Genomic DNA, 25435 nt, shown 5'->3' with positions numbered 1-25435 from the left:
AGCTGTATGGCCAGGCCAGTGGTGAGGGGTGTGCCTAGGGATGGATACCCTGGTTATTCTGGGCATCCCAGGTGTGTGTGGTAGCTATCGGCTTCATAATCTGCATTTCTTTCCTGTGTTTTACCTGAGGACAAACATGTCCTTTGTCAGTACATCTCCTCTGTTCCATTGTTAGTTGTCCCAATGTGTGGGAGAAAGCCAAGTAAATACAAGCCACACAGTTTCGGTTAGCTGTATACCAGGAGAGCTGTGTTGTGGTAACCATTCTGCTCACCAGCTAGTTTGAATGAAGGTCCGCACTGTGTGGCCCTGGCTTTTTCAGGGATGACTGCACGGCTGAGGGCCCCACTATGTTTTGAATAGTCAAAGTGAGTGTCGACAGGGCAGTTAGTGAGCCCTTTACTCCTGTGTCATCGGTCGTTCCACTGCTCTGGAGTCCTGTCAACCTAAAACAGCACTTTGCATGGGGAACCTCAGGGCTCTGCTTATCTGAAGAAAAGCCTATTGCTTTCTATTTACATTCAGCCCCATAGATTTGACTGCCTGCTGGAAAATGTGACCAAACCAGAACTCTGACAGGAAGGCAGTGAGTTTTTATACGTCAGAAAAAGAGACCGTGAGTCGCCGGAGTAAAAAGGACTGGCTGACTGTCATGTGACACTTCACACGTCTTCCTCTCTTTTTGGTATTTGGGAGAGAGGGCAGGGGGAGGGGTAAATATATTAAAGGAGTGTATTTTGTTTTTTAAACAGTCATGCTTTTGGCTTTGGGCAAGCTTGACTCTTGTTTTTTCTGTGCCTTAATTTTTCCGTAATGAAAAAGCTAGTTGTGCAAATGTCACAAGCACAAATGGGAAAAAATGGCATGGCATTTGGAGTAAGTCTGCCAGCATGGGCACTATCCTGTGGAACCTGTTTGGCTCAAGCCTTGTGCTCGGGGATGCTGCTGCGAGGATGGGGGAGGCAGAGGGTGGGCTTACCAGGCTGCCGTGCGGATGGGTGCCTGGGAATTTAGGTGCCAGAGGACAGGTGAAGGGTTACGGACAGCTCTGTTTCTCTTAATGACTCGGTTCTTTCTAGAGTGGTAAAGTTCAGAAAGCTCCACTTTACTATGACTGGAATGCCTGATAGTGATTTGGACATAGTTCTCTGTGTGTTAATCTCAGTATTGTGGTTGTATACAAGTATGGCCACCTGAGAGAAATTAGAAAAAATTAAGATACCCCGCTGCGATTATGCCATGCTTGTGGGAGTTTGTTAAAGTGGAATGCAATTTTTTTTTAATCATTGTGCCCCATTTGCCTTTGCAATGTAGGCTATACAATTTCAAAAGCCTTAGTATTTTAAAAGTTAGGCTTAATGGAAATAAAACAAACCTCCTTGTTAACTGACTCTGAGGATGCCCAGCTTTTCTATGCATGTGCCTCGTGTAAGAGAAGTGTACATACATGTACTGTATGTGTGCTGTCGTATGTTGGGCCTGCGTAGCCATGGATTTAAGTGTAGTGCTCCTTTTCTCATCCTTTAATTGAATTGCGCCCGCGTGTTTCTTCCCCACATCCATTCTGAAGTCAGCCCCATGGTTCGACAGCAGAGGGTTCTTGTTTACAGAAGCCACGGTTCTAACCGTAGTGGGGGGGTCGTCCCAGTTGTAGAGGAAATGCAAGGGACTTCGCTAGTTGTCATATGCATGTAGCCCCTGGGCGTGAAGCTGCTGAGCAGGAACTGGTTTTGTGTAGACAGAATATACAGTATATAGAGGACTGATGCTAGTGTCCTCTGAGAGTGGGGCCTTTTATGATGGCCAACCCATCCCGTCTATCCCCATTAGCCCCGAGGTCCTGACTTCAATGGGACTCACAACATAATAAAAGGATACTTCTGTGTTGGGCCTTTTTGTCAATGTGTACACAAGCTCAAGTATTGTGTGACCATCTTTATTGTCATTTTCTCAATTGTATGTCTAGTCAGCTCTGACAGAACGGCATAAAGAGTCTCTCTAGGGTCAATTAAGTGAATGAGAAAAACAATTGTATTTGGTCCAAGCAGTCACAAAATAAATGTGTTGGCCATTAGTGAGGCTACCGTCATTGGTAAGAGTACTGTTACATATGCCTAGTAGATATTGCAGGGGCACACAGCAAGACTGTAACAATAAAAACACTGCTGCAAGTCTGAATATACGGATTTATACAAGGAATTACCAGGTCAGAGGAACCCTATCCCAATCAAAAGCGTTTCACGTTATGTATTCTAGCCCCAGGATTTTGGATCCAAGTCTGCTTTGCCCTATTTTCGATGGTGGGAAAGTAGGCTACTCATTTCAGTTCATTTATACTTTCCTATAGGTTTTGGAATTCACCCATTCCTGACATGGGCCAGTTGTAGTCAGGTGGTCTCAATTCCCCAGTCCCACAGTGTAAAATTGTCATGGTTATAAGAGGCTGCCTCATGTGAAAACATGTCAATGTCTATGCTGTAGTGTGTGCGTGCATATTCTGGGTTGTTTGCGGCTCTGTCTGGGATCATGGTGAATAGCGGGCAGTGGCCCCTCCCAGTCATGGCAGTGTCTGGCTGTTTAATTTGAATTTGTATGTTCTACAATAACCGTTTGCTTTCTCTCTCGCTTTCTCCGGTGTTTTCCACTAGCACCGGCAGTCAGTTACACAGCAGATTATACTAATTTTCAGCTGGGTACTTTTTCCACTTAATTTAACTAGGCTACTTATCATTTAGCTAGTCAGAAAAGTCAGCTGAGCCCCCTCCTGCTAGAATGAACGATATGCATCTTCTAGCAATCTATTGATAGGATAGACTTACACAGTTACTATGTGATGGATGACAGGGAAATGCTGTCTGTCTGTCCCGCCTCTCGGTATCTTGGTGTGTACGCTGTGGTTGCAGTCTAATTTCTTTACACAGAGGGTCAGGGCATGAATTGGCATGTCCTACACTGCTCAAAAAAATAAAGGGAACACTAAAATAACACATCCTAGATCTGAATGAATGAAATATTCTTATTAAATACTTTTTTCTTTACATAGTTGAATGTGCTGACAACAAAATCACACAATTATCAATGGAAATCAAATTTATCAACCCATGGAGGTCTGGATTTGGAGTCTCAAAAAATCTCACTCAAAATTAGTGTGGAAAACCACACTAAAGGCTGATCCAACTTTGATGTAATGTCCTTAAAATAAGTCAAAATGAGGCTCGGTAGTGTGTGTGGCCTCCACGTGCCTGTATGACCTCCCTACAACGCCTGGGCATGCTCCTGGTGGTCTCCTGAGGGATCTCCTCCCAGACCTGGACTAAAGCATCCGCCAACTCCTGGACAGTCTGTGGTGCAACGTGGCGTTGGTGGATGGTGAGACATGATTTCCCAGATGTGCTCAATTGGATTCAGGTCTGGGGAACGGGCGGGCCAGTCCATAGCATCAATGGCTTCCTCTTGCAGGAACTGCTGACACAATCCAGCCACATGAGATCTAGCATTGTCTTGCATTAGGAGGAACCCAGGGCCAACCACACCAGCATATGGTCTCACAAGGGGTCTGAGGATCTCATCTCGGTACCTAATGGCAGTCAGGCTACCTCTGGCGAGCACATGGAGGGCTGTGTGGCCCCCCAAAGAAATGCCAACTCACACCATGACTGACCCACAGCCAAACCGGTCATGCTGGAGGATGTTGCAGGCAGCAGAACGTTCTCCACGGCGTCTCCAGACTCTGTCATGTCTGTCACATGTGCTCAGTGTGAACCTGCTTTCATCTGTGAAGAGCACAGGGCGCCAGTGGCGAATTTGCCAATCTTGGTGTTCTCTGGCAAATGCCAAACGTCCTGCACGGTGTTGGGCTGTAAGCACAACCCCCACCTGTGGATGTTGGGCCCTCATACCACCCTCATGGAGTCTGTTTCTGACCGTTTGAGCAGACACATGCACATTTGTGGCCTGCTGGGGGTCATTTTGCAGGGCTCTGGCAGTGCTCCTCCTGCTCCTCCTTGCACAAAGGCGGAGGTAGCGGTCCTGCTGCTGGGTTGTTGCCCTCCTACGGCCTCCTCCACGTCTCCTGATGTACTGGCCTGTCTCCTGGTAGCGCCTCCATGCTCTGGACACTACGCTGACAGACACAGCAAACCTTCTTGCCACAGCTCGCATTGATGTGCCATCCTGGATGAGCTGCACTACCTGAGCCACTTGTGTGGGTTATAGACTCCGTCTCATGCTACCACTAGAGTGAAAGCACCGCCAGCATTCAAAAGTGACCAAAACATCAGCCAGGAAGCATAGGAACTGAGAAGTGGTCTGTGGTCACCACCTGCTGAACCACTCCTTTTTTAGGGGTGTCTTGCTAATTGCCTATAATTTCCACCTGTTGTCTTCCATTTGCACAACAGCATGTGAAATGTATTGTCAGTGTTGCTTCCTAAGTGGACAGTTTGATTTAACAGAAGTGTGATTGACTTGGAGTTACATTGTGTTGTTTAAGTGTTCCCTTTATTTTTTTGAGCAGTGTATGTAATGTGGTAACGATGAGTCAATCCACTTTGCCTTTTTTGTTTTCTGGCACAGCCATTTATTTTCTTTAGCGTGCAGTGTCTGACATTAACGGTGCCCCGGACCAGTGGGCCAACTAAACCTGTGGATCTCGTAACTTTTCAGCGCATTTTGGCATTCCAGTTCAACATTTACCTACGGTTGGAAACTACACAAATGTTATGCTGTTTGTATTTATTTTAGGGAAAGTGATTTACAGAAGTTAACCTTCTAAAGTGAACATGCCAGCAATATGCTGGCTGCTGTTGATCGTCTGCAAAAAGAAACATACAAAAATACACCTATCATTTTTCTTGGCTAGCCTACATGTCTCTCTTTTGGAATATTCCTTAACTTCTTAAGGTATAGGGGGCAGCATTTTCACTTTTGGATAAATAGCGTGCCCAATTTCAACTTCCTGCTGCTCATGCCAAGAATATAAGATATGCATATTATTAGTAGATTTGGATAGAAAAAACTCTGAAGTTTCTAAAACTGTTTGAATCATTCTGTGAGTATAACAGAACTTATGTAGCAGGCAAAACCCCAGGGACTAATCATTCAGAATTTTTGGGGGGGAGGTCTGTCTGTTCGGTGAGGTCTCATTGGGAAACAGTATTTCTTAGGCACTTGTTTTCAGTTCCTACCGCTTCCACTGGATGTCACTGGATGTCACCAGTCTTTGGAATTTGGTTGAGGTTGTTCCTTTGTGCAATGAAGAAGTACGGCCAACTGTGTAACACTGTGGAAAGTTGCGCAAGACTTGAAAAGTAGCGTTGGTTTGTCTTCCTGTATTGAACACAGACCCGTCTTCAATTTGATCGATTATTAACGTTTAAAAATACCTAAAGTTGTATTACAAAAGTAGTTTGAAATGTTTTGGCAAAGTTTACAGGCAACTTTTGAGAGATTTTGTATTTACAGATTGGAAGTTGTTTTTTTCTGGATCAAACGCGCCAAATAAATTGACATTTTGGATATATATGGACGGAATTAATCGAACAAAAGGACCAATTGTGATGTTTATGGGACATATTGGAGTGCCAACAAAAGAAGCTCGTCAAAGGTAAGGCATGTTTTTTATATTTTATTTCTGCGGTTTGTGTCGCGCCTGCAGGGTTGAAATATGTTTTCTCCCTTTGTTTACTGTTGTGCTATCATCAGATAATAGCTTCTAATGCGTTCGCCGAAAATCCTTTTTAAAAATCGGACATGTTTGCTGGAGTCACAATGAGTGTAGCTTTAATTTAGTATCTTACTTGTGTGATTTAATGAAAGTTTGGTTTTTGTATCATTTTATATGAATTTGCCGCACTGCATTTTCCCTGGCTTTTGGCAATAATTTAAGAACTATACCATCTCCAGGCCAGTAGAAATTCGGTTCGGGCCAGAAGATTTTCGGCCAACTGACCCGATCGGGCCAGTGAGAAAGCAAGTTAATTGGTTGGTCCATTGCGTATTTCATATGCAGCCACAGAGTGGTGTTGCAGAGACTTCTTACTGTGCTTTGATTGGCAAACAGCAAGCTTGACTAGTTTTACAAAAGGTGTGGAATTGGCTGAATAAAGTCGATCTTATATCCTTGCCTAGTTATGTCCATGATATCGTATCGGGACCAGTAAACAAAAAATCTTGTTTGTATTTTCAATATGAAGTCAATCAGGAGTTGCCAGACTCCAGACATGTTAAAGTGAGTGACTTGTCAGTAGCCTACCAGTAGCCTACCTAATTGCATCCGTAAGAGAGGTTTGGCACCCAAATGCATGTACTGATAGGCTTTTTGTCCATTATCAGCAATAAAATTATGACATCATTCGATGAAGATGGTGAATTCTCATCACTGCAGGAACAATGGGTAGGCGAGTGGAGAGAGCCAACACTCTGGTCCAAATAAAAGAAAACAGATTGAAGTGTTTTAAAAAAATATATATATTTTTAAAGCTGATAATATTTATATGGTATTGATATAGGTTACAGATATCAATCAAATCACATTTTATTGGTCACATACACATGATTAGCAGATGTTATTGCGATTGTAGTGAAATGCTTGTGCTTCTAGTTCCAGCAGTGCAGCAATATCTAACAAGTAGTCTAACAATTCCACAACAACTACCTAATACATACTAATCTAATTAAAGTGATGGAATAAGAAAATGTACATATAAATATGTGGATGGGCCATGACCAACCAGCATAGACGAGATGCAATAGATGGCATAAAATACTGTATATCTGAGATGAGTGGTGCAAGATATGTAAACATCATTATTAAAATGACATTAATGAAGTGACTAGTGATTCATTTGTTAGTGGCCAAGGATTTCAAGTCTACAGTCGTGGCCAAAAGTTTTGAGAATGACAAATATTAATTTCCACAAAGTTTGCTGCTTCAGTGTCTTTAGGTATTTTGTCAGATGTTACTATGGAATACTGAGTATAATTACAAGCGTTTCATAAGTGTCAAAGGCATTTATTGACAATTACATGAAGTTGATGCAACGAGTCAATATTTGCGGTGTTGACACTTAATTTTCAAGACCTCTGCAATCTGCCCTGGCATGCTGTCAATTAACTTCTGGGCCACAACCTGACTGATGGCAGCCCATTCTTACATAATCAATGCTTGGAGTTTGTCAGAATTTGTGGGTTTTTGTTTGTCCACCCGCCTCTTGAGGATTGACCACAAGTTCTCAATGGGATTAAGGTCTGGGGAGTTTCCTGGCCATGGACCCAAAATATCCATGTTTTGTTCCCCGAGCCACTTAGTTATCACTTTTACCTTATGACAAGGTCCTCCATCATGCTGGAAAAGGCATTGTTCGTCACCAAACTATTCCTGGATGGTTGGGAGAAGTTGCTCTCGGAGGATGTGTTGGTACCATTCTTAATTCATGGCTGTGTTCTTAGGCAAAATAGTGAGTGAGCCCATTCCCTTGGCTGAGAAGCAACGCCACACATGAATGGTCTCAGGATGCTTTACTGTTGGCATGACACAGGACTGATGGTAGCGCTCACCTAGTCTTCTCCGGACAAGCTTTTTCCGGATGCCCCAAACAATTGGAAAGGGGATTCATCAGAGAAAATAACTTTACCCCAGTCCTCAGCAGTCCAATCCCTGTACCTTTTGCAGAATATCAGTCTGTCCCTGATGTTTTTCCAGGAGAAAAGTGGCTTCTTTGCTGCCCTGTCTGGTGCCCTCTTGACACCAGACCATCCTCCAAAAGTCTTTGTCTCACTTTTCGTGCAGATGCACTCACACCTACTTGCTGCCATTCCTGAGCAAGCTCTGTGCTGGTGGTGGCCCGATCCCGCAGCTGAATCAACTTTAGGAGACGGTCCTGGCACTTGCTAGACTTTCTTGGGCGCCCTGAAGCCTTCACAACAATTGAACCGCTGTCCTTGAAGTTTTTGATGATCTGATAAATAGTTGATTTAGGTGCAATCTTACTGGCAGCAATATCATTGCCTGTGAAGCCCTTTTTGTGCAATGCAATGATGACGGCACACGTTTCCTTGCAGGTAACCATGGTTGACAGAGGAAGAACAATGATTCCAAGCACCACCCTCCTTTTGAAGCTTCCAGTCTGTTATTCGAACTCAATCAGCATAACAGTGATCTCTAACCTTGTCCTCGTCAACATTCACACCTGTGTTAATGAGATAATCACTGACATGATGTCAGCTGGTCCTTTTGTGGCAGGGCTGAAATGCAGTGGATTTTTTCAGTACATTTGCCTGGCATAGAGGGACTTTGCAATTCATTTCAATTCATCTGATCACTCTTCATAACATTCTGGAGTATATGCAAATTGCCATCATACAAACTGAGGCAGCAGGCTTTGAAAATTAATATTTGTCATTCTCAAAACTTTTGGCCACGACTATGTAGGCAGCAGCCTCTGTGTTAGTGATGGCTGTGTAACAGTCTGGTCTTGAGATTAATAAATAGCTTCGGTCTCTCGGTCCAAGCTTTGATGCTATATATGGATCTAGGTCTACTGATTTTAATCAAAGCGTTGACTATGGAGTAGTCAACTGCTGCTTTCTGTGTCGCAAAGCCCATGTTTAACACCTGCTCCATTCTTCAGTCATACCTTTTTAAAAGGAAGCTTGACACGTGGACTCTTCCATTATTATTTTGAAGGCCCATTGCAGTAAATGTTAGTTTTACTGTGTTTTACATCATGTTGTTCAACAGCAGATGAAAGTAACACTGTAAAAGTGTAAAAATGATCAGCGATACTTACTGAGGGTTGTGATTTGGTTGGCTATTCCATGAGCTTGTGGAAACGCTTTCTGTCTCTCGTGCTCGCTTGCTCTCTTTTCCTTAATGCTACTGCTGGACTCCATTTGGCAAAGAGATGGCCTGAGAGCCGGAGTGTGTGCTTGAGTGAGTGTGGCCGAGGCTTTTAAGAAATGGCTGGGAGTGATTCCTGCCTTTCCCCATCAGCCCCCTTGTCCCGGACCTTTTTGTGACCTTGTGTTTCAGCTCCCTTCACATGCATGACTTCCTCACAGCACTTAGCCCCCTGTTCAGACACTGGCTGCACACTGTCCAGCTGCCCGTCCACTCTGCACCCAGTAGGCCTTCATCCCAGTGACGGGGCAGGCCTTTGGAAAGCCACCCCATGTACCCTCATAAGGGGGAGCTTGTTACTGTCCAAGTAGCTAGGGGTTTATGGAAGTAGGCTAGTGGAATGAAGGAAGAATGTGGTTTGTCTCAAGTAGCTAGTTTAGGGAGACCAGTTAACCACAGATTTGTTTCAAAATGTTATGTACTGTAATCTAGGTTAAGAACTATGTTGGACAAACGGGTTTGGAAGGTGTTTTCATGAGACAGCTATTCTTACTGAGATTTGCTGTTTCTCCATATTACTCAGATTCTCTCCCCCTCTATTCATAAACTAGCCTATTTGATTTGAATGGCTTTGAATTTGTGGTTTATATGATAATAACGTATTGGTAGATATCTGGTACTCCTTCAGTCTGGTAGTTCAATAGAAAAAGAACTTCAAATCACATTTTATTTGTCATATACTTTATCAACAACAGGTGTAGGCTTACTGAAGGGGCCTACACATGCAACAATGCAGAGAAATAATAACACAAGGAATAAATACACAATTTGTAACGTTAACTTGGCTGGATATACACAGGGTGCCTAGTCGGGGCAGGGGTACAAGGTAATTGAGGTAGATGTGCACATATATACAGTGCATTCGGAAAGTATTCAGACCCCTTATTTTCCCCCCACATTTTGTTACATTACAGCCTTATTCTAAAATTGATAAAAATGTTCCCCCCCTTATCCATTTACACACTACCACATAATGACAAAGCAGAAACAGGTTTTTAGATTTCTTTTGCAAATGTATACAAAACCCCCAGAAATATCACAATTACATAAATATTCAGACCCTTTACACAGTACTTTGAAGCACCTTTGACAGAAATTACAGCTTCAAGTCTTCTTGGGGATGACTACAAGCTTAGCACACCTGTATTTGGGGAGTTTCTCCCATTTTCTTCACTGCATATCCTCTCAATCTATGTCAGGTTGGATGGGGAGTGTCGCTGCACAGCTGTTTTCAGGTCTCTCCAGAGATGTTCGATCGGGCTCTGGCTGGGTCACTCAAGGACATTCAGAGAAGCCACCCCTGCATTGTCTTGGCTGTGTGCTAAGGGTTGTTGACCTGTTGGAAGGTGAATCTTCACCCCAGTCTGAGGTACTGAGTGCTCTGGAGCAGGTTTTCATTAACCTGTAGTGACACCCCATCCCGTGAACGGGACCGTTGTCATCATCTGACACTAATTAGCATAACGCAACGAACAAATTTTCCTAGAAAATATTCCTATTCATGAAAATCACAAGTGAAATATATTGGAACACAGCTTAGCCTTTTGTTAATCACCCTGTCATCTCAGATTTTCAAAATATGCTTTACAGCCAACGCTAGACAAGCATTTGTAAGTTTATCATAGCCTAGCATAGCATTATGCCTTGCTAGCAGCAGGCAACCTTGTCACGGAAATCAGAAAAGCAATCAAATTAAATCGTTTACCTTTGATGAACTTCGGATGTTTTCACTCACGAGACTCCCAGGTTGACAGCCAATGTTCATTTTTTCCCAACAGATTATTTTTGTAGGCGAAATAGCTCCGTTTGGCTGAGAAATCGGCCAGAAATTGCGGTCACCACAACGCCGAAAAATATTCCAAATTAGCTCCATGATATCGACAGAAACATGGCAAACGTTTAGAATCCATCCTCAAGGTGTTTTTCTAATATCTATTCGATAATATATCCGTCGGGACAATTCGTTTTTCACTAGGACCGATTGGAGTAATGGCTACCTCTGTATTTTACGAGAGAATCTCTCTCGGAGCCACCATGTGAGCTACGGCTATTCTTCAACAGAAATGCGTAAAACTACGTCACAATGTTGTAGGCACCTTAGGGAATACGTAGAAAACGTAAGCTCGTTGATGGTACATTCACAGCTGAATAGGGAGTCATTGGAACGCAGCACTTTCAAAACCTGGGGCACTTCTGGATTGGATTTTTCTCAGGCTTTCGCCTGCAACATCAGTTCTGTTACACTCACAGACAATATCTTTACAGTTTTGGAAACGTTAAGAGTGTTTTCTATCCAAAGCTGTCAATTATATGCATATTCTAGCATATTTTCCTGACAAAATATCCAGTTTAAAACGGGAACGTTTTTTTCAAAAAATGAAAATACTGCCCCCTAACACCAAGAGGTTAATGACCTCTCTGTACTTTGATCCGTTCATCTTTCCATTGATCCTGACTAGTCTCCCAGTCCCTGCCACTGAAAAATCTACCCACAGCATGATGCTGCCACCACTATACTTCACCGTAGGGATAATGCCAGGTTTCCTCCAGATGTGACGCTTGGCATTCAGGTCAGAGTTCAATATTGGTTTCATCAGACCAGAGAATCTAGTTTCTCATGCGCTGAGAGTCTCTTGGTGCCTTTTGACAAACTCCAACCTGGCTGTCATATGCTTTTTACTTAGGAGTGGGTTCCGTCATGTGTCACTCTACCATAAAGGCCTAATTGGAGTGCTGCAGAGGAAGTTGTCCTTCTGGAAGGTTCTCCCATTTCCACAGAGGAACTCTATAGCTCTGTCAGAGTGACCATCGAGTCTTTGGTCACCTCCCTGAACCAGGCCTTTCTCCCGCGATTGCTCAGTTTGGCTGAGCGGCCAGCTCTAGGAAGATTCTTGGTGGTTTTAAACTTCTTCTATTTATGATTGATGGAGGACACTATGTTCTTCGGGACCTTCAATGCTGCAGACATTTTTGGGTATCCTTCCCCAGATCTGACAAGACAATCATGTCTCGGAGCTCTACGGACAATTCCTTCGACGTCATGGCTTGGTTTTTGCTCTGACATGCACTTTCAACTGTGGGACCTTGTATAGACAGGTGTGTGTGCCTTTCTAAATCATGTTCAATCAATTGAATTTACCACAGGTGAACTCCAATGAATTGGTAGAAACATCTGAAAGATGATCAATGAAAATAGGATGCACTTGAGCTCAATTTTGAGTCGTGGCAAAAGATCTGAATAGTTATGTAAATAAGGTTGTTTTGTTTTTTATTTATAATACATTTGCAACTAGACAGCAGGATACATAATAAGCAGTATCAGCAGCGTATGTGATGAGTCAAAAGTGTTGGTGCAAAAGGGGGTCAATGCGGATGGTCTATGTAGCTATTTTGGTTAACTATTTGTCAGTCTTATGGCTTGGGGGTAGAACCTGTTCAGGGTCCTGTTGGTTCCAGACATGGTCCACCACTTGCCGTGCAGAAGCAGAGAGAAGTCTGTGACTTGGGTGGCTGGAGTCTTTGACAATTGTTAGGGCCTTCCTGGTATAGAGGTCCTGGATGGCAGGTAGCTCAGCCCCAGTGATTTAATTGGCCGTACTTACTGTGATGATCATTGCAGGTCACACTGAGCTAGTGTTGAATGATTGTTTTGAGTATGGAATAATCTGATTGAGGACTAGTGTGTCAATCTACGTGTGCTGCAGCAGCCTCAGCTGAGCTCACCATCCACAGCACCTCTTGCTGCTCAGGCAAGCAGTAGCCTTTGGGGCTGTGGCACACAACAGAACAGGGACCGAGCATCTGACCATGGTCAAACACTGGAGTTTTGCTTGCAATGGTATTTGTCACCTGTCTGGTGTATTACCCGAAGGGAGAGGATGATTGAAAGTGTTTTGGGAGGATGCGCTGTCGCCACTTCCGCTGGGTGTTTCGACAGAGGGAGAGAGACCATCAGCAAAGGAAACACCCTTTGAGAGGAAACGCCCGTTCAGAGGCTCCACGCTGCACTTCCTGGTGTAGAGGGAGTGTGCTGACATACACCAAATAAATGGCTGAAGTACTGACATGCAGACTGTGTAGCATCATGGAAGGAAGATCCGTCCACTGCTCCTCTCGCTTTTAGAAATTAGCAAATCTGGTCATGAGGTAAATGGCGCCCAGGGAATAGTAATGCGACGGTGTGAAGTCTAAGATCAGCCAGGCAAGAAGGAGTAACGCCACATCATGCAGGGGAGGAGTGGGGCAGCTGGGAAGGGGTCTTTAATTATTAAGACCAACCCCCTCCTCACCCCCATGCTGCTTCAACAGGGCCTCATGGTTAATACTTAATACATGGCACAGTTTGGTGAGAGGCAGGATTTAACTCTCACACAGTGACCAAATCTCAGCCTTGCAGACAGTTCAACATTAAGATTTCCTAAACCACACCTTTTCTGTTTTCAAATGCTGCCCCAATTTCACACCAATGTGGCTGACGGTATCATTAGATTAGGTGGGTAGATTGATAGTCAGGGAAGTCATCCTTATTTCACAAAATATATGGTTGTTTTATCAGAGCCTCATGTGAAGTGTCCATGGTATCAAGCATACCAGTGGTGAAACATACACAGGGCACCGTCAACGTTTTCAGAGACATTTCCTAGATTTAGAGAACATGAGTTTTCTGATCTGTTTAACAGCAATAAGGGCTGTCATGGGTTAATGTGTTAATTACAGTTACCGTTTAAGCACAACGCATCTCTTTTAAGCACCACACACCCTGCTTCTTTAGATGACAGCTAAAACTTAATTTATAGGTAACCAGTTATGCTGAAGTTAGCTAACTAACCTAAAAAAATACTGTTTAGAATTATAACATTTTATTTAACTATGAATGCCATGGCTGAATGCCTAGATTGAGCAAGTAATTTCCCACAATGATTTTAATCAGAACATAACTTCCATTCCATTTAGCTACTGTTTGTTGTAGTTTTCAGGTCAAAAGATTAAAGCAAAGGATCCCAATTCTAGAACAGTAGCAGCTTGTGACTAGTAGGGCTGTGACGATTATGGAATTTGGGTAACTATTGTCATGCAAATTGTCATGGATATTGTCATAATGTTTTGAACATGTAAAGCATGATAATGCATCTTTGAAAATCACCTATGATATACCTAATAAATATAGCACAGGTTTGGTGATTCTAACTTCATCCACTTCATGTAAAAATGAAGAACTGCGATTGAGTAAATGGTCTTAGTGATGTAACGATTCACTGACGCATCGGTCCCCGGTTCAAATGTTCCAAATAAAGCATGTATGGTCAGAAACAATGTTAAAACGTAATGTTTTTTTCGTCTTATTGTTTTAATCAGAAAACGTATCTGTTGTGACTGAGTTGATGCGTCCTCTCCTTCAGTTCAGTAGCCTATCCAACTTTTATGCATGTAACTGCGTAGGACTGTCATAACTGTGTGCACAGTGCGGGAGACATAGCTACTCGCGCCAACGAGAGGTAGGCCGATCCCTGTTTCTAGTAGGCTATTCGTATATCCGCGCGGCACCTTCAGCGGTCAGATGCTTGTAAAATGGCATCCGCAATATCAATTCGCAGGCTTTATTAGTTGAGTTACAACCAACGTAACTCGCTAGGTCATTGTTACCAAGTGTGCTGTAGAATTGCTATTATTTTTTACGGAGTTGTGTAGCCTACCGGAATAGACGCAACTAGGGCTGTGGCGGTCACAAACTTTTGTCAGCCGGTGATTGTCAAGCAAATAACTCTCATTCTCACGCTAGTTGACTGTTAATTAACAAACACATTTAGCACCTCCTGGCTTCCACGCAAAAAAAGTTGAAGAAATCCATGTAATTTAGCCTACACCTTCACAATAAATCCATTATTTTAGACAGGCCTAAAGAAACATGGTATGAAGAAAATGTAGTCTATTTCAGAAGAAAATAATAGCATACTCTGAGTTGTCCTTATGCTAGGTCCTGATGTGTCTATGCCAAATGACTGTGGGCTACACTAGTTAATTTAGTATGAAGAATATTACTATATGCTTATGCGTTATTAATGTAACTTTAGTTCTACAAAAGTTGGCCTGTCCATCACATGATCGGGTCTTTCTCACAGGCTACAAGGGAAGACAGACACATCGGGGATGCAACTGCGCGTGTCCTTATTCAATTCCGAAGGTGCATATTCAAAAACTGTCCACATTTAGTTATCAGCCAACGAGATGAGTAAGGCCAAACAAACAGCAAAAGCTCTAGCATATCTCAATCTACTATCCCCCATAGTACAAAAGTCGACTTATTCTGTGCAAGAAATAAATATTCCAAACATAGTCTTGGAGAGTTGTGGGGTGCAATCGATCCCAAATTAATACAACCACAAGCATAAAAAAAACAGGTTTTACGCAATGTGGCTGACGCAACAGATCAGAACGTTTAGCTTAAAACTATTAGGCGAAGGTCGAGAGCCACGCATCCTCCGAAACACGACCCAGCCAAGCTGCACTGCTTCTTGACAAAATGCTTGCTTAGCCCGGAAGCCAGCCGCGCCAATGTGTCGGAGGAAACGCCGTACACCTGGCGATCGTGTCAACGTGCATGCGCCTAGCCCGCCACAGGAGTCGCTAGTGCGAGATTGGACAAGGACATCCCGGCCGGCCAAACCCTCCCCTGACCCGGATGACGCTGGGCCAATTGTGCGCTGCACCATGGGTCTCCCGGTTGTGGCCGGCTGCGACAGAGCCTGGACTTGAACGAGGATCTCTAGTAGCACTGCGATGCAGTGCCTTAGACCGCTGCGCCACTAGGGAGGCCCTTCTCGTGAAGTGTTTTGATATAGATTTTCTAATACATTTGCATTGATGTCTGAATGATTAGAGGGACAATAGAGTGCCGAGTACCAGGCATTTAGCAAGTTTGGTAGGCTACTATTGACCAGCAGCAACATCAGAGCTTGGAGAAGCCTAATTACCTTGATTATGACTAAACGGTCACATGGAATTTGACTGCCTTCATGACTCGTGACTTCCAGTGTGGCTGTAATATTTAGATTCCGGTTTACCATAAGAAGTAGTTTTGCTTTAAAAAGTCAGTGTATTTGGTCACTTGGTTGGGATGGTCGCTTCACGGTTGGGATGGTGTTCTTTGGCTTGCAAGCCTCCCCCTTTTTCCTCCAAACATAACGATGGTCATTATGGCCAAACAGTTCTATTTTTGTTTCATCAGACCAGAGGACATTTCTCCAAAAAGTACTATCTTTGTCCCCATGTGCAGTTTCAAATGGGAATTGATGTAAAATATATCACTATCCACTTTAAACAATGCTACTTAATATAATGTTTACATACCCTACATTACTCATCTCATATGTATATACTGTACTTGATACCATCTACTGCATCTTGCCTATGCCGTTCTGTACCATCACTCATTCATATATCTTTATGTACATATTCTTTATCACTTTACATGTGTGTGTATAAGGTAGTCGTTTTGGGATTGTTAGGTTAGATTACTCGTTGGTTATTACTGCATTGTCGGAACTAGAAGCACAAGCATTTCGCTACACTCACATTAACATCTGTTAACCATGTGTATGTGACAAATACATTTGATTTAAAACCGTAGTCTGGCTTTTTATGGTGGTTTTGGAGCAGTGGCTTCTTCCTTGCTGTGCAGCCTTTCAGGTTATGTCGATATAGGACTCGTTGTACTGTGGATATAGATACTTTTGTATCTGTTTCCTCCAGCATCTTCACAAGGTCCTTTGCTGTTGTTCTGGGATTGATTTGCACTTTTCACACCATAGTATGTTCATCTCTAGGAGACAGAACACGTCTCCTTCCTGAGTGGTATGACGGCTGCGTGGTCCCATTGTTTGTACATATGAACGTGATACCTTCAGGCATTTGGAAATTGCTCCCAAGGATGAACCAGACTTGTGGAGGTCTACAATTTATTTTCTGAGGTCTTGGCTGATTTCTTTTGATTTTCCCATGATGTCAAGCAAAGAGTCACTGAGTTTGAAGGTAGACTGTGAAATTCATCCACAGGAACACCTCCAATTGACTCAAATGATGTAAATTAGTCTATCAAAGCTTCTAAATCCATGACATCATTTTCTGTAAAGGCACTGTCAACTTAGTGTATGTAGACTTCTGACCCACTGAAGTTGTGATAGAGTGAGTTAAATTAATTAATCTGTCTGTTAAAAATGTATTGTCATGCACAGGGTAGATGTCCTAACCAACTTGCCAAAACTATAGTTTGTTAACAAGAAATTTGTGGAGTTGTTGAAAAACATGTTTTAATAACTCCAACCTAAGTGACTTCAACTGTAAGTGTGTATAGCACCGATCTCTCAGGCTGCAACCTTAAGAGGCTCCCAGCAGTAGCGGCAAGGTGATTGGGTCTGTGCGCCTGCTCCGCTGGGTTCTTAATGTTGTGAAGGTTACCACACCCTGTTCCCCTTCACCAAGGGGTTAATTAGCAGGTTTCCTCCCAATCGTCCTCTGCTTGTTAAATCTCATTAGGCTAATCTGGCTCTGTCCTCCCTCCGCCTCTCCTCCCTCTCCTCTATCCTCCTGTGCACCAGAACATCTCCCTAAATACCCACCCAGCCTTCCTCAGTCCCCTTCCTCATGCCATGGGGAGGAGCTTCCCTCTTCTTTACACCACAACGACCCAATTATGATTCGGCCGTTATCTATAATAGACAAAAATCTAAACGCAACGTGTTGGGCCCGTGTTTCATGAGATCCCAGAAGTTTTCCATACGCACAAAGCTTATTTCGCTCAAATATTTGTACAAATTTGCTTACATCCCTGTTAGTGAGCATTTCTCCTTTGCTAAGAATGCTTCTACCTGACAGGTGTGGCATATCAAGAAGCTGATTAAACAGTATGATCATTATACAGGTGCACCTTGTGCTGGGGACAATAAAATGGCATTCTAAAATGTGCAGTTTTGTCTCACAACACAATGCCAAAACTGTTTTTAGGGAGTGTGCAATTGTCTTTCTGATTGTAGGAATGTCCACCAGGGAATTGAATGTACATTATTCTACCATAAGCCTCCTCCAACGTCGTTTTAGAGAATTTGGTAACACGGCCAACCGGCCTCACAACCGCAGACCACACGTGTAACCACACCAGCCCAGGAACTCCACATCCATCTTCTTTACCTGCGGGATTGTCTGAGACCAGCCACCCGGACAACTGATGAAACTGAGGAATATGTCTGTCTGTAATAAAGCCCTTTTGTTGGGAAAAACACATTTTGATTGGCTGGGCCTGGCTCCCCATTGGTTGGGCCTATGGCCTCCCACTCCCACCCATGGCTGCACCCCTACCCAGTCATGTGAAATCCATAGATTAGGGCCTAATGACTTTATTTAAATTGACTGATTTCCTTATATGAACTGTAACTCAGTAAAATCATTGAAATGGTTGTGTTTATATTTTTGTTCAGTATATTTCAATTTTGAATCAAGCCGGTCTGTTTCAATGTATTTTTTTATGTGAATAACATTTGCGTACATACTGGGGGGTAGGAGAAATTGGGTGCTGAGAGAAGTGATTTGACTGCTTTGTCTCAGAACCTATAATGTGATTGGAAAGGTGGCTTAGTAATGACCTATCTTATCTACTTTTATTCTGATCAAATCTATAGCTGTTATTGCATGTGAAGTAATTGCCACTGGATGCTTTTGAAAATGAAGGAATTCCTCAACAGTTTCTATGATTATTTTATTAGTAGAGGTCAACCGAATATGACTTTTCAACACCGATACCGATTTATTGGAGGACCAAAAAAAGCCGATTTAAAAATAATAAAAGTATTTTTTATATATATATTTTTTTTGTGTGTGTGTGTGTGTGTGTGTGTATATATATGTATATGTGTGTATATATATATATATATATAAGTGTGTGTGTGTATGTATGTATGTATGTATGTATGTATGTGTGTGTGTGTGTATATACACACACACACACAGAAAAAAATAAAAAATATATTAAAATAAAAAAACACAAAAAAACGCCTGATTAATCGGTATCGGCTTTTTTTGGTCCTCCAATAATCGGTATCGGTGTTGAAAAGTCATATTCGGTCGACCTCTACTAATAAAAGAAAAAAAGTGTTCATTCAGTAGTTGTAATTGTCATTATTACAAATAAAATAAAATTATATATATATATATATATATTTTTTTTATTATTTCAGTGAAATACGGAACCGTTCTGTATTTTATCTAACGGGTGGCATCCCTAAGTCTAAATGTTCCTGTTACATTGCACAACCTTCAATGTTATGTCATAATTACGTAAAATTCTGGCAAATTAGTTCGCAATGAGCCAGGCTGCCCAAACTGTTGCATATATGCGTGCAATGAACACAAGAGAAGTGACACAATTTCACCTGGTTAATATTGCCTGCTAACCTGGATTTATTTTAGATAAATATGCAGGGGAAAAAAATATACTGCTGTGTATTGATTTTAAGAAAGGCATTGGTGTTTATGGTTAGGTACAGTCGTGCAACAATTGTGCTTTTTTCGCAAATGCACTTTTGTTAAACCATCTCCCTACGTTGCATCGAGTATATGCAACGCAGGACACGCTAGATAAACTAGTAATACCATCAACCATGTGTAGTTATAACTTGTGATTATGATTGATTGTTTTTTTTTAAAGTTTAATGCTAGCTAGCAACTCACCTTGGCTTCTTACTGCATTCGCGTAACAGGCAGGCTCCTCGTGGAGTGCAATGAGAGGCAGGTGGTTAGAGTGTTGGACTAGTGAACTGTAGGGTTGCAAGATTGAATTCCGGAGCTGACAAGTTAAAAATCTGTCGTTCTGCCCCTGAACAAGGCAGTTAACCCACTGTTCCTAGGCCATCATTGAAAATAAGAATGTGTTCTTAAAACCTCAAGGCTCCCCTGAATTTTTTCAACATTTTGTTAAAAATCGCGCAACATTTCAACGTCCTGCTACTCATGCCAGGAATATAGAATATGCATATGATTAGTATGTGTGGATAGAAAACACTGAAGTTTCTAAAACTGGTTAAATAATGTCTGTGACTATAACAGAACGTGAACAGCAAGCGAAATCCCAAGAAAAACCTGGTCACAAAAACCAAAAAAAAGTATTCATCCGCCAGTCTCTGATTTGTCGCAAGAGAAAATAGATAACGGTCAGGTTAGAGTTCCTACAGCTTCCACACGATGTCGCCAAGACTGGCATTTTCATTGGTTTAAATCCTTGGTGGAATGAGAAATAGGCCATTCCTTTCGTCCAGTAAACAGGAAGAGACTTATGGGAGAGAGACAAAGGACGATGATTTCAAGAGTAGCTGCTATTGAATACAGATCGCCCAGTGATCAATTTGATCGATTATTAACGTTTACAAATACCTAAAGTTGGGTTACAAAAGTAGTTCGAAGTGTTTTGTCAAAGATTATAGGCAACTTATTTAATAATAAAAAATGACGGGCTATATAAATTGGCATTTTGGGTATACATGGACGGATTTAATCGGGGAAAAGACCCAATTGTGATGTTTATGGGACATATAGGAGTGCCAACAAAGAAGCTCGTCAAAGGTAATGAATGTTTTATATTTTATTTCTGCGTTTTGTGTAGCGCCGGCTACGCTAATTCTTTTGTTTACGTCCCCTTCAGGTGGGGTGTTGCATGCTATCAGATAATAGCTTCTCATGCTTTCGCCGAAAAAGAAAAAAAAATCTGACATGTTGGCTAGATTCACAACGAGTGTAGCTTTAATTCAGTACCCTGCATGTGTGTTTTAATGAAAGGTTGAGTACTATTAGCATTTGGCGTTGCGCACTTCCATTTCCTGTTGACTAGGTGAGACGCTAGCGTCTCACATGGCTCTAAGAGGTTTTAACTGACTTGCCTAGATAAATAAAACTTTTTTCCCTCCGGCCTAATCTGTGTCAAAAAATACAGATTTCAGATTGTTATGAAACCTTGAAATCGGCCCTAATTAATCAGCCATTCCGATGAATCGGTCAACCTCTATTTATTAGGCTTCCCTATGCCAAATAGTGGCATCAGGGCTTGATAAGGTAGTAAATGCTGATTTGCTTCATAGGAAGAAGAAATGCCTTTAAAGCGCTGGTCCCCCCCCTAATTTCACTTCCCTCTCCCTATGTCACTGCATTGTGCTTGATGGAGCCAATAGAACTGGCTAGAAAATGTGAAGTCTGCTTCCCTCCTCCACCACCTCTCTAAAAATAGAGGCTGAGAGAGAAGGCAGCAGCATTGAGACACACTATCAGTGGGCCTGCCAGCGGTTTCAACACACTCCCACCAGCAGAACAGAAAAAGGCTCTCTGAATCACACCTCTGCCGCCATCACAGAGCTCCCCCACAAATAAATATCACACTTACATCACCAATGTAGACTCCCCAAGCTGCCCCTAAATCCCACTTCTGCCACCATTTACAGACCCCCCCTCCACTCATATTTCTGCCACCATGGTTGGTTTCAATGCTATCTGTTTGACCAAATTCCATCTCAATTTGAACATATTAATGTCCCCTTTTTTTCTTCATGTAACTGACTATTGTAATGGGATTTACGATCTTATTTTGTCACCACCAACATCCAATATGGCCCAATAAATAAATCTTAGACATCCCTAAGCTTATTCAAGGCACCCTGTAGTAGTTCTGGGCTGTATACTGTTTTTTATGATAAACCGGTATTGATGCATGGACCGGTTTGGGTTTTTACTTTACCTTCTATACCAGTATATGAATGTTAGGTTTGCTATATGTGATACGCAGTGTGTAACGTCCATTTTTATAGTTTACTTCGCTTCTTGAGTTCTCTCTCCACTATGCCGCTTTCCACACAGACCTAGCCACGCCCCCTGTCACTCAAGGAGCGCATTTGAAGTTTTTCAACCACGAGACACTTGAGTTCAGTCTGCATGGTCAATGCATTTGCAACACTGATGAAAATGATAGTTGTCACTGCTTCTTAATATAATTCTACTGACATTCTAATTACACTATTAGCCCGTGTTTCTTACATCTGCAAACAGCTAATTTGAATTTTCTTAGCAAGTTGCTCCTAAATCTTGTTAGCCGTTAATGCTAATTGCTAGCTAGCTAATATATGTACTGAATAAGTGCACGCGTAATTAGCCATACAGTCTAATAATACCAGTGATTGTGTAGACCTAAATCAGCATGTTGTTTGTGCAACAGTGTCTTCTAAATTAGAGGTAAACGCAAAGAAAGCATATGTTAGCTACTAGAAGTAGTTAAGAGAGAACATTCAATGTACCGAAAGATTATAGGGTCCCCTAGGAAACACCTATCAACACAGTTTCTACCCTGTCACAATTAATCCTCCCTGGCATTTTCATTCGTTGTCATGTCGAACACCACTGTATTGAAAGTGCCCACTATTATATTCTAACTAACTATATAATTAGAATAGACATTCTATTCCCATGATTCCAATAGTTAAAAGTATTTTGCTCTAAATCGCAAGTCGAATTGCAACATTTGGTTAAAAATAAGGACCATATTACTTGCCCGTATTGTGCAGCCCTACGTGGCAGTGTGGAAATGATCTCAAATGCAGAAATTGATGAAAATGATTACTTTTTGGGGGGTTGAAGTTGAATTGAACAGTATAAAACATTGAATTGAACAGTATAAACAGTATAAATCATAATGGAGAAAGACTCATTTTGAAATCACTTAATGTATGTGTTGCCACCCTTGGGTCACACACTACTCATAAAGCAAATTTAGAACTTTTATTATTAAAAAACATAAAATACAGCCAATTTTTTATTTTTTATTTTTTTAAATACTGTGATATAATATTTTGGCCATATCGCCCAGCCCTACCCTGTAGTTTAGAATACTCACAGTAGACCTTACTACTCACCTCCACTTTCTCTTGTAAGTGTATTTAGTTGAAATAACATACAGATCTGCCTGTACGGCTTTGGTTCTGGGAAGGGCCACACACAGGCCATTCTAACTGGCTCTCGTCAGGGAGAAGACAAGGAGAGTTAGTAATATTATCATGACACATTTTTATCAACATGATTAGGGGTTTAAGTCTCATTGCTTAGAAGTAGACTCAGTTAGCCCGTGAGCCAATCAGGTGGCGGGTAGCTGCTGAGATGGCTCAGGCGTTTGAAGGATGAGGTACTTCATTCAGAAGGTCTCCAAGCTCTTAGGACACACGACCCATACAGAAAAGACCGAGAGAAAGGGAGGTAAGGAAAATAGACATGATGGTTGAAATGTTTTGCAAAACTCGGAAACTGTTATAGTCTACATACTTGGACTAAGGAATGTGGATATTTGTGTGTCTTTAACTGTGTTATCAGTGACAAAGGTGGATGTAATGGTTTCCCCCCAATGTTTGCACCAAACAGTTTAAAGAAATGCTTAGTTCTATATGCATTACCTTTGTACATTGAAGATGTTAAGATCAATTGCCTCATTGGCTGAATTCCTTTATCCCTGTCTTGGTCAAACCTACAAATCGTAAAGCTGGAAGGAAGCCTGTTAATGTACTAACACAAAATACATTTTTCTTGTAAAAACCAATGGCAACTGGTTGACGATGACATTGGGTTATTTTTTGTTTGTGGAACCAGTTGGTAGAAATGTCAGATGAGCATTGTTGGATAGTGATCGAAGGTAGCATCGGTGCTTAGCCAATAATGAACTTCAACCCAGACTGTCAATATGCAGATCTTCCAACTTGTACTGTAGCATTTATCACTACACTAAGTAGCCTATATTTTTGTGTTTGTGTTTTGTCTCCAGACAGTGAAAGTGTCAGGGCTAAGCCCGTCCAACAGAGGATTGGGGTCAGCGGGATAGCCACTGCTTTTAGGATCATTAGCAGGTTTTGTCTTAACCGGATTTGGTTGGAGGAGCTGAATCAACTGTGTCCCAGGATTACAGGAATGACATTGGGAGGAGAATTCTGAGCCCACTGACCAGGGCCAGAGTGTCTGAGAGCTGAACTAGTGCCTGTCCTTGTCACCTGAGCACCTCTATGCTAGAAGTAGCTCACAGAACCCACCAGGCTTCTCTCTTTTCTCGCTCCAGCCCTCTGTTTGGCAAGCCAAAGGAGGGGTATGTTCTCAATGTTTTCGCAGACTCAATGGATTTCCGCCAATGGATTTCAATTTTGCCTCCATTGTCCAGGAATGGCTACCGGCCACCATATGTTTGCCTCGAGTTGGCCAGTCTATCAAGAGGGGATGGGATGGGGGATAGAGAAATTCTGCATCATTTTTGGAAATGGTGATCTTTAGCACAAACTAGCTGCAGAATCCTGTTGCTAGGTAACCGTTTCTTGCTGGCAATGACACATCTTGGTTTCTCTAGGGTTGGGATTCTGGGTTGGGATTCTGTGATTCCCAGTGAGTTTGTGTGACTATGAATCTTTCGGGGGAATGATGTGTGATTCTGAGCAGGAATTGTCTTTACTGTGAATTTTATAGATGCTAGTGTATGCTGAGTCCAAATGCCACATTTTCTTAACAGTTACGTTCTTGGACGTTACATGAAAATGTGATAGAAAGCTTAATTTTCTTCTCTTTCACAACACAAAGGTATTAGCTTGAAAATATAGTCTACTATTTAGAAATAGCATCTGACCATAACATGGTCTCTATGTCTGGAACATTCAACCCTAGTGCCCTGAGCTTGTCCTTGCTATTTCGGGAATTGCGTATTGAGCCCGTCTCAGGGATTTGGACGCTCACTTGTTAGGGACCCCGTAACAGCTGTTTATTTAGCTGCCTGTGTGTACCAGACCTGGTTTCAGAGGGCGTTTGCTTGAGCCTGCCTGGAGTGCCAGATGGGCTGGGTTTGTACTTTTAGGATTTTTATCAGATTGTAAATACTGTTTGAACCCTGGTCTGGTAAGTAACACTAATTACTAATAGGAAAAACCGTGTGAACAGGGTGTTGAGCTTGTCTTTCCTCTTTCTCGCGCCTCAGATCAGCACGAGTCCCGGCGGCGGAGCGAAGCACCCCATTAGCAGAGGAAAATGAGCGAACTAGACCAGCTACGTCAGGAGGCCGAGCAGCTCAAGAACCAGATCAGAGTAAGTCCTCTACAATCATCCTGTCCCTGATTTCTTCTCATAAATGCATTGTCTGTGCAGTGATTTTACATAGAGCCACTAGAGGGCACTACAATTCTCGCAGATGTCCCTAAAGCCTAACACATACTTTGTTCTCAGTTGAACATTTACATTTTAGCACTTAAGAATGCTAAAATCAGTGTTATTTCCTCTATCAAAATATAACATACTCGTGCATCTGTTTTAGTCTCAGCCAATTATCTTGTAACGAGCTAGCTAGATGCTGTGAAATCTTTGCAAGATGCTAGCTGGATAGCAAAAGTGAGGAAACATTTTTCAGTAGTGATAAGTTTAAACACCAAAAATAACACAATTGGGCTTGTGGTCTAGTTTGAAATTGAATTGTTTTGGGATGTTTAAACGCATCTC

The 25435-nt window shown here is 42.2% G+C and overlaps 1 protein-coding gene across 5 annotated transcripts in view; it reads left to right on the top strand.

Moving 5' to 3' along the window:
• Positions 1-25435, top strand: part of LOC139416594 (guanine nucleotide-binding protein G(I)/G(S)/G(T) subunit beta-1) — a 50496-nt gene that overhangs the window by 10586 nt on the left and 14475 nt on the right. For 2 of the 5 annotated variants that reach the window (XM_071165444.1, XM_071165443.1), the window contains exon 2: positions 24921-25027. In XM_071165444.1, the coding sequence (XP_071021545.1) occupies positions 24971-25027 (57 nt within the window). In that variant the 5' untranslated portion in view covers positions 24921-24970. The other 3 variants (XM_071165445.1, XM_071165447.1, XM_071165448.1) reach the window with 3 other exon arrangements.

The sequence above is a fragment of the Oncorhynchus clarkii genome, chromosome 9, assembly GCF_045791955.1.
Source record: "Oncorhynchus clarkii lewisi isolate Uvic-CL-2024 chromosome 9, UVic_Ocla_1.0, whole genome shotgun sequence".
Taxonomy (NCBI): domain Eukaryota; kingdom Metazoa; phylum Chordata; class Actinopteri; order Salmoniformes; family Salmonidae; genus Oncorhynchus; species Oncorhynchus clarkii.
Note: the sequence above shows the minus strand (reverse complement) of the source record. Positions and strands in the feature narration are given on the sequence as shown.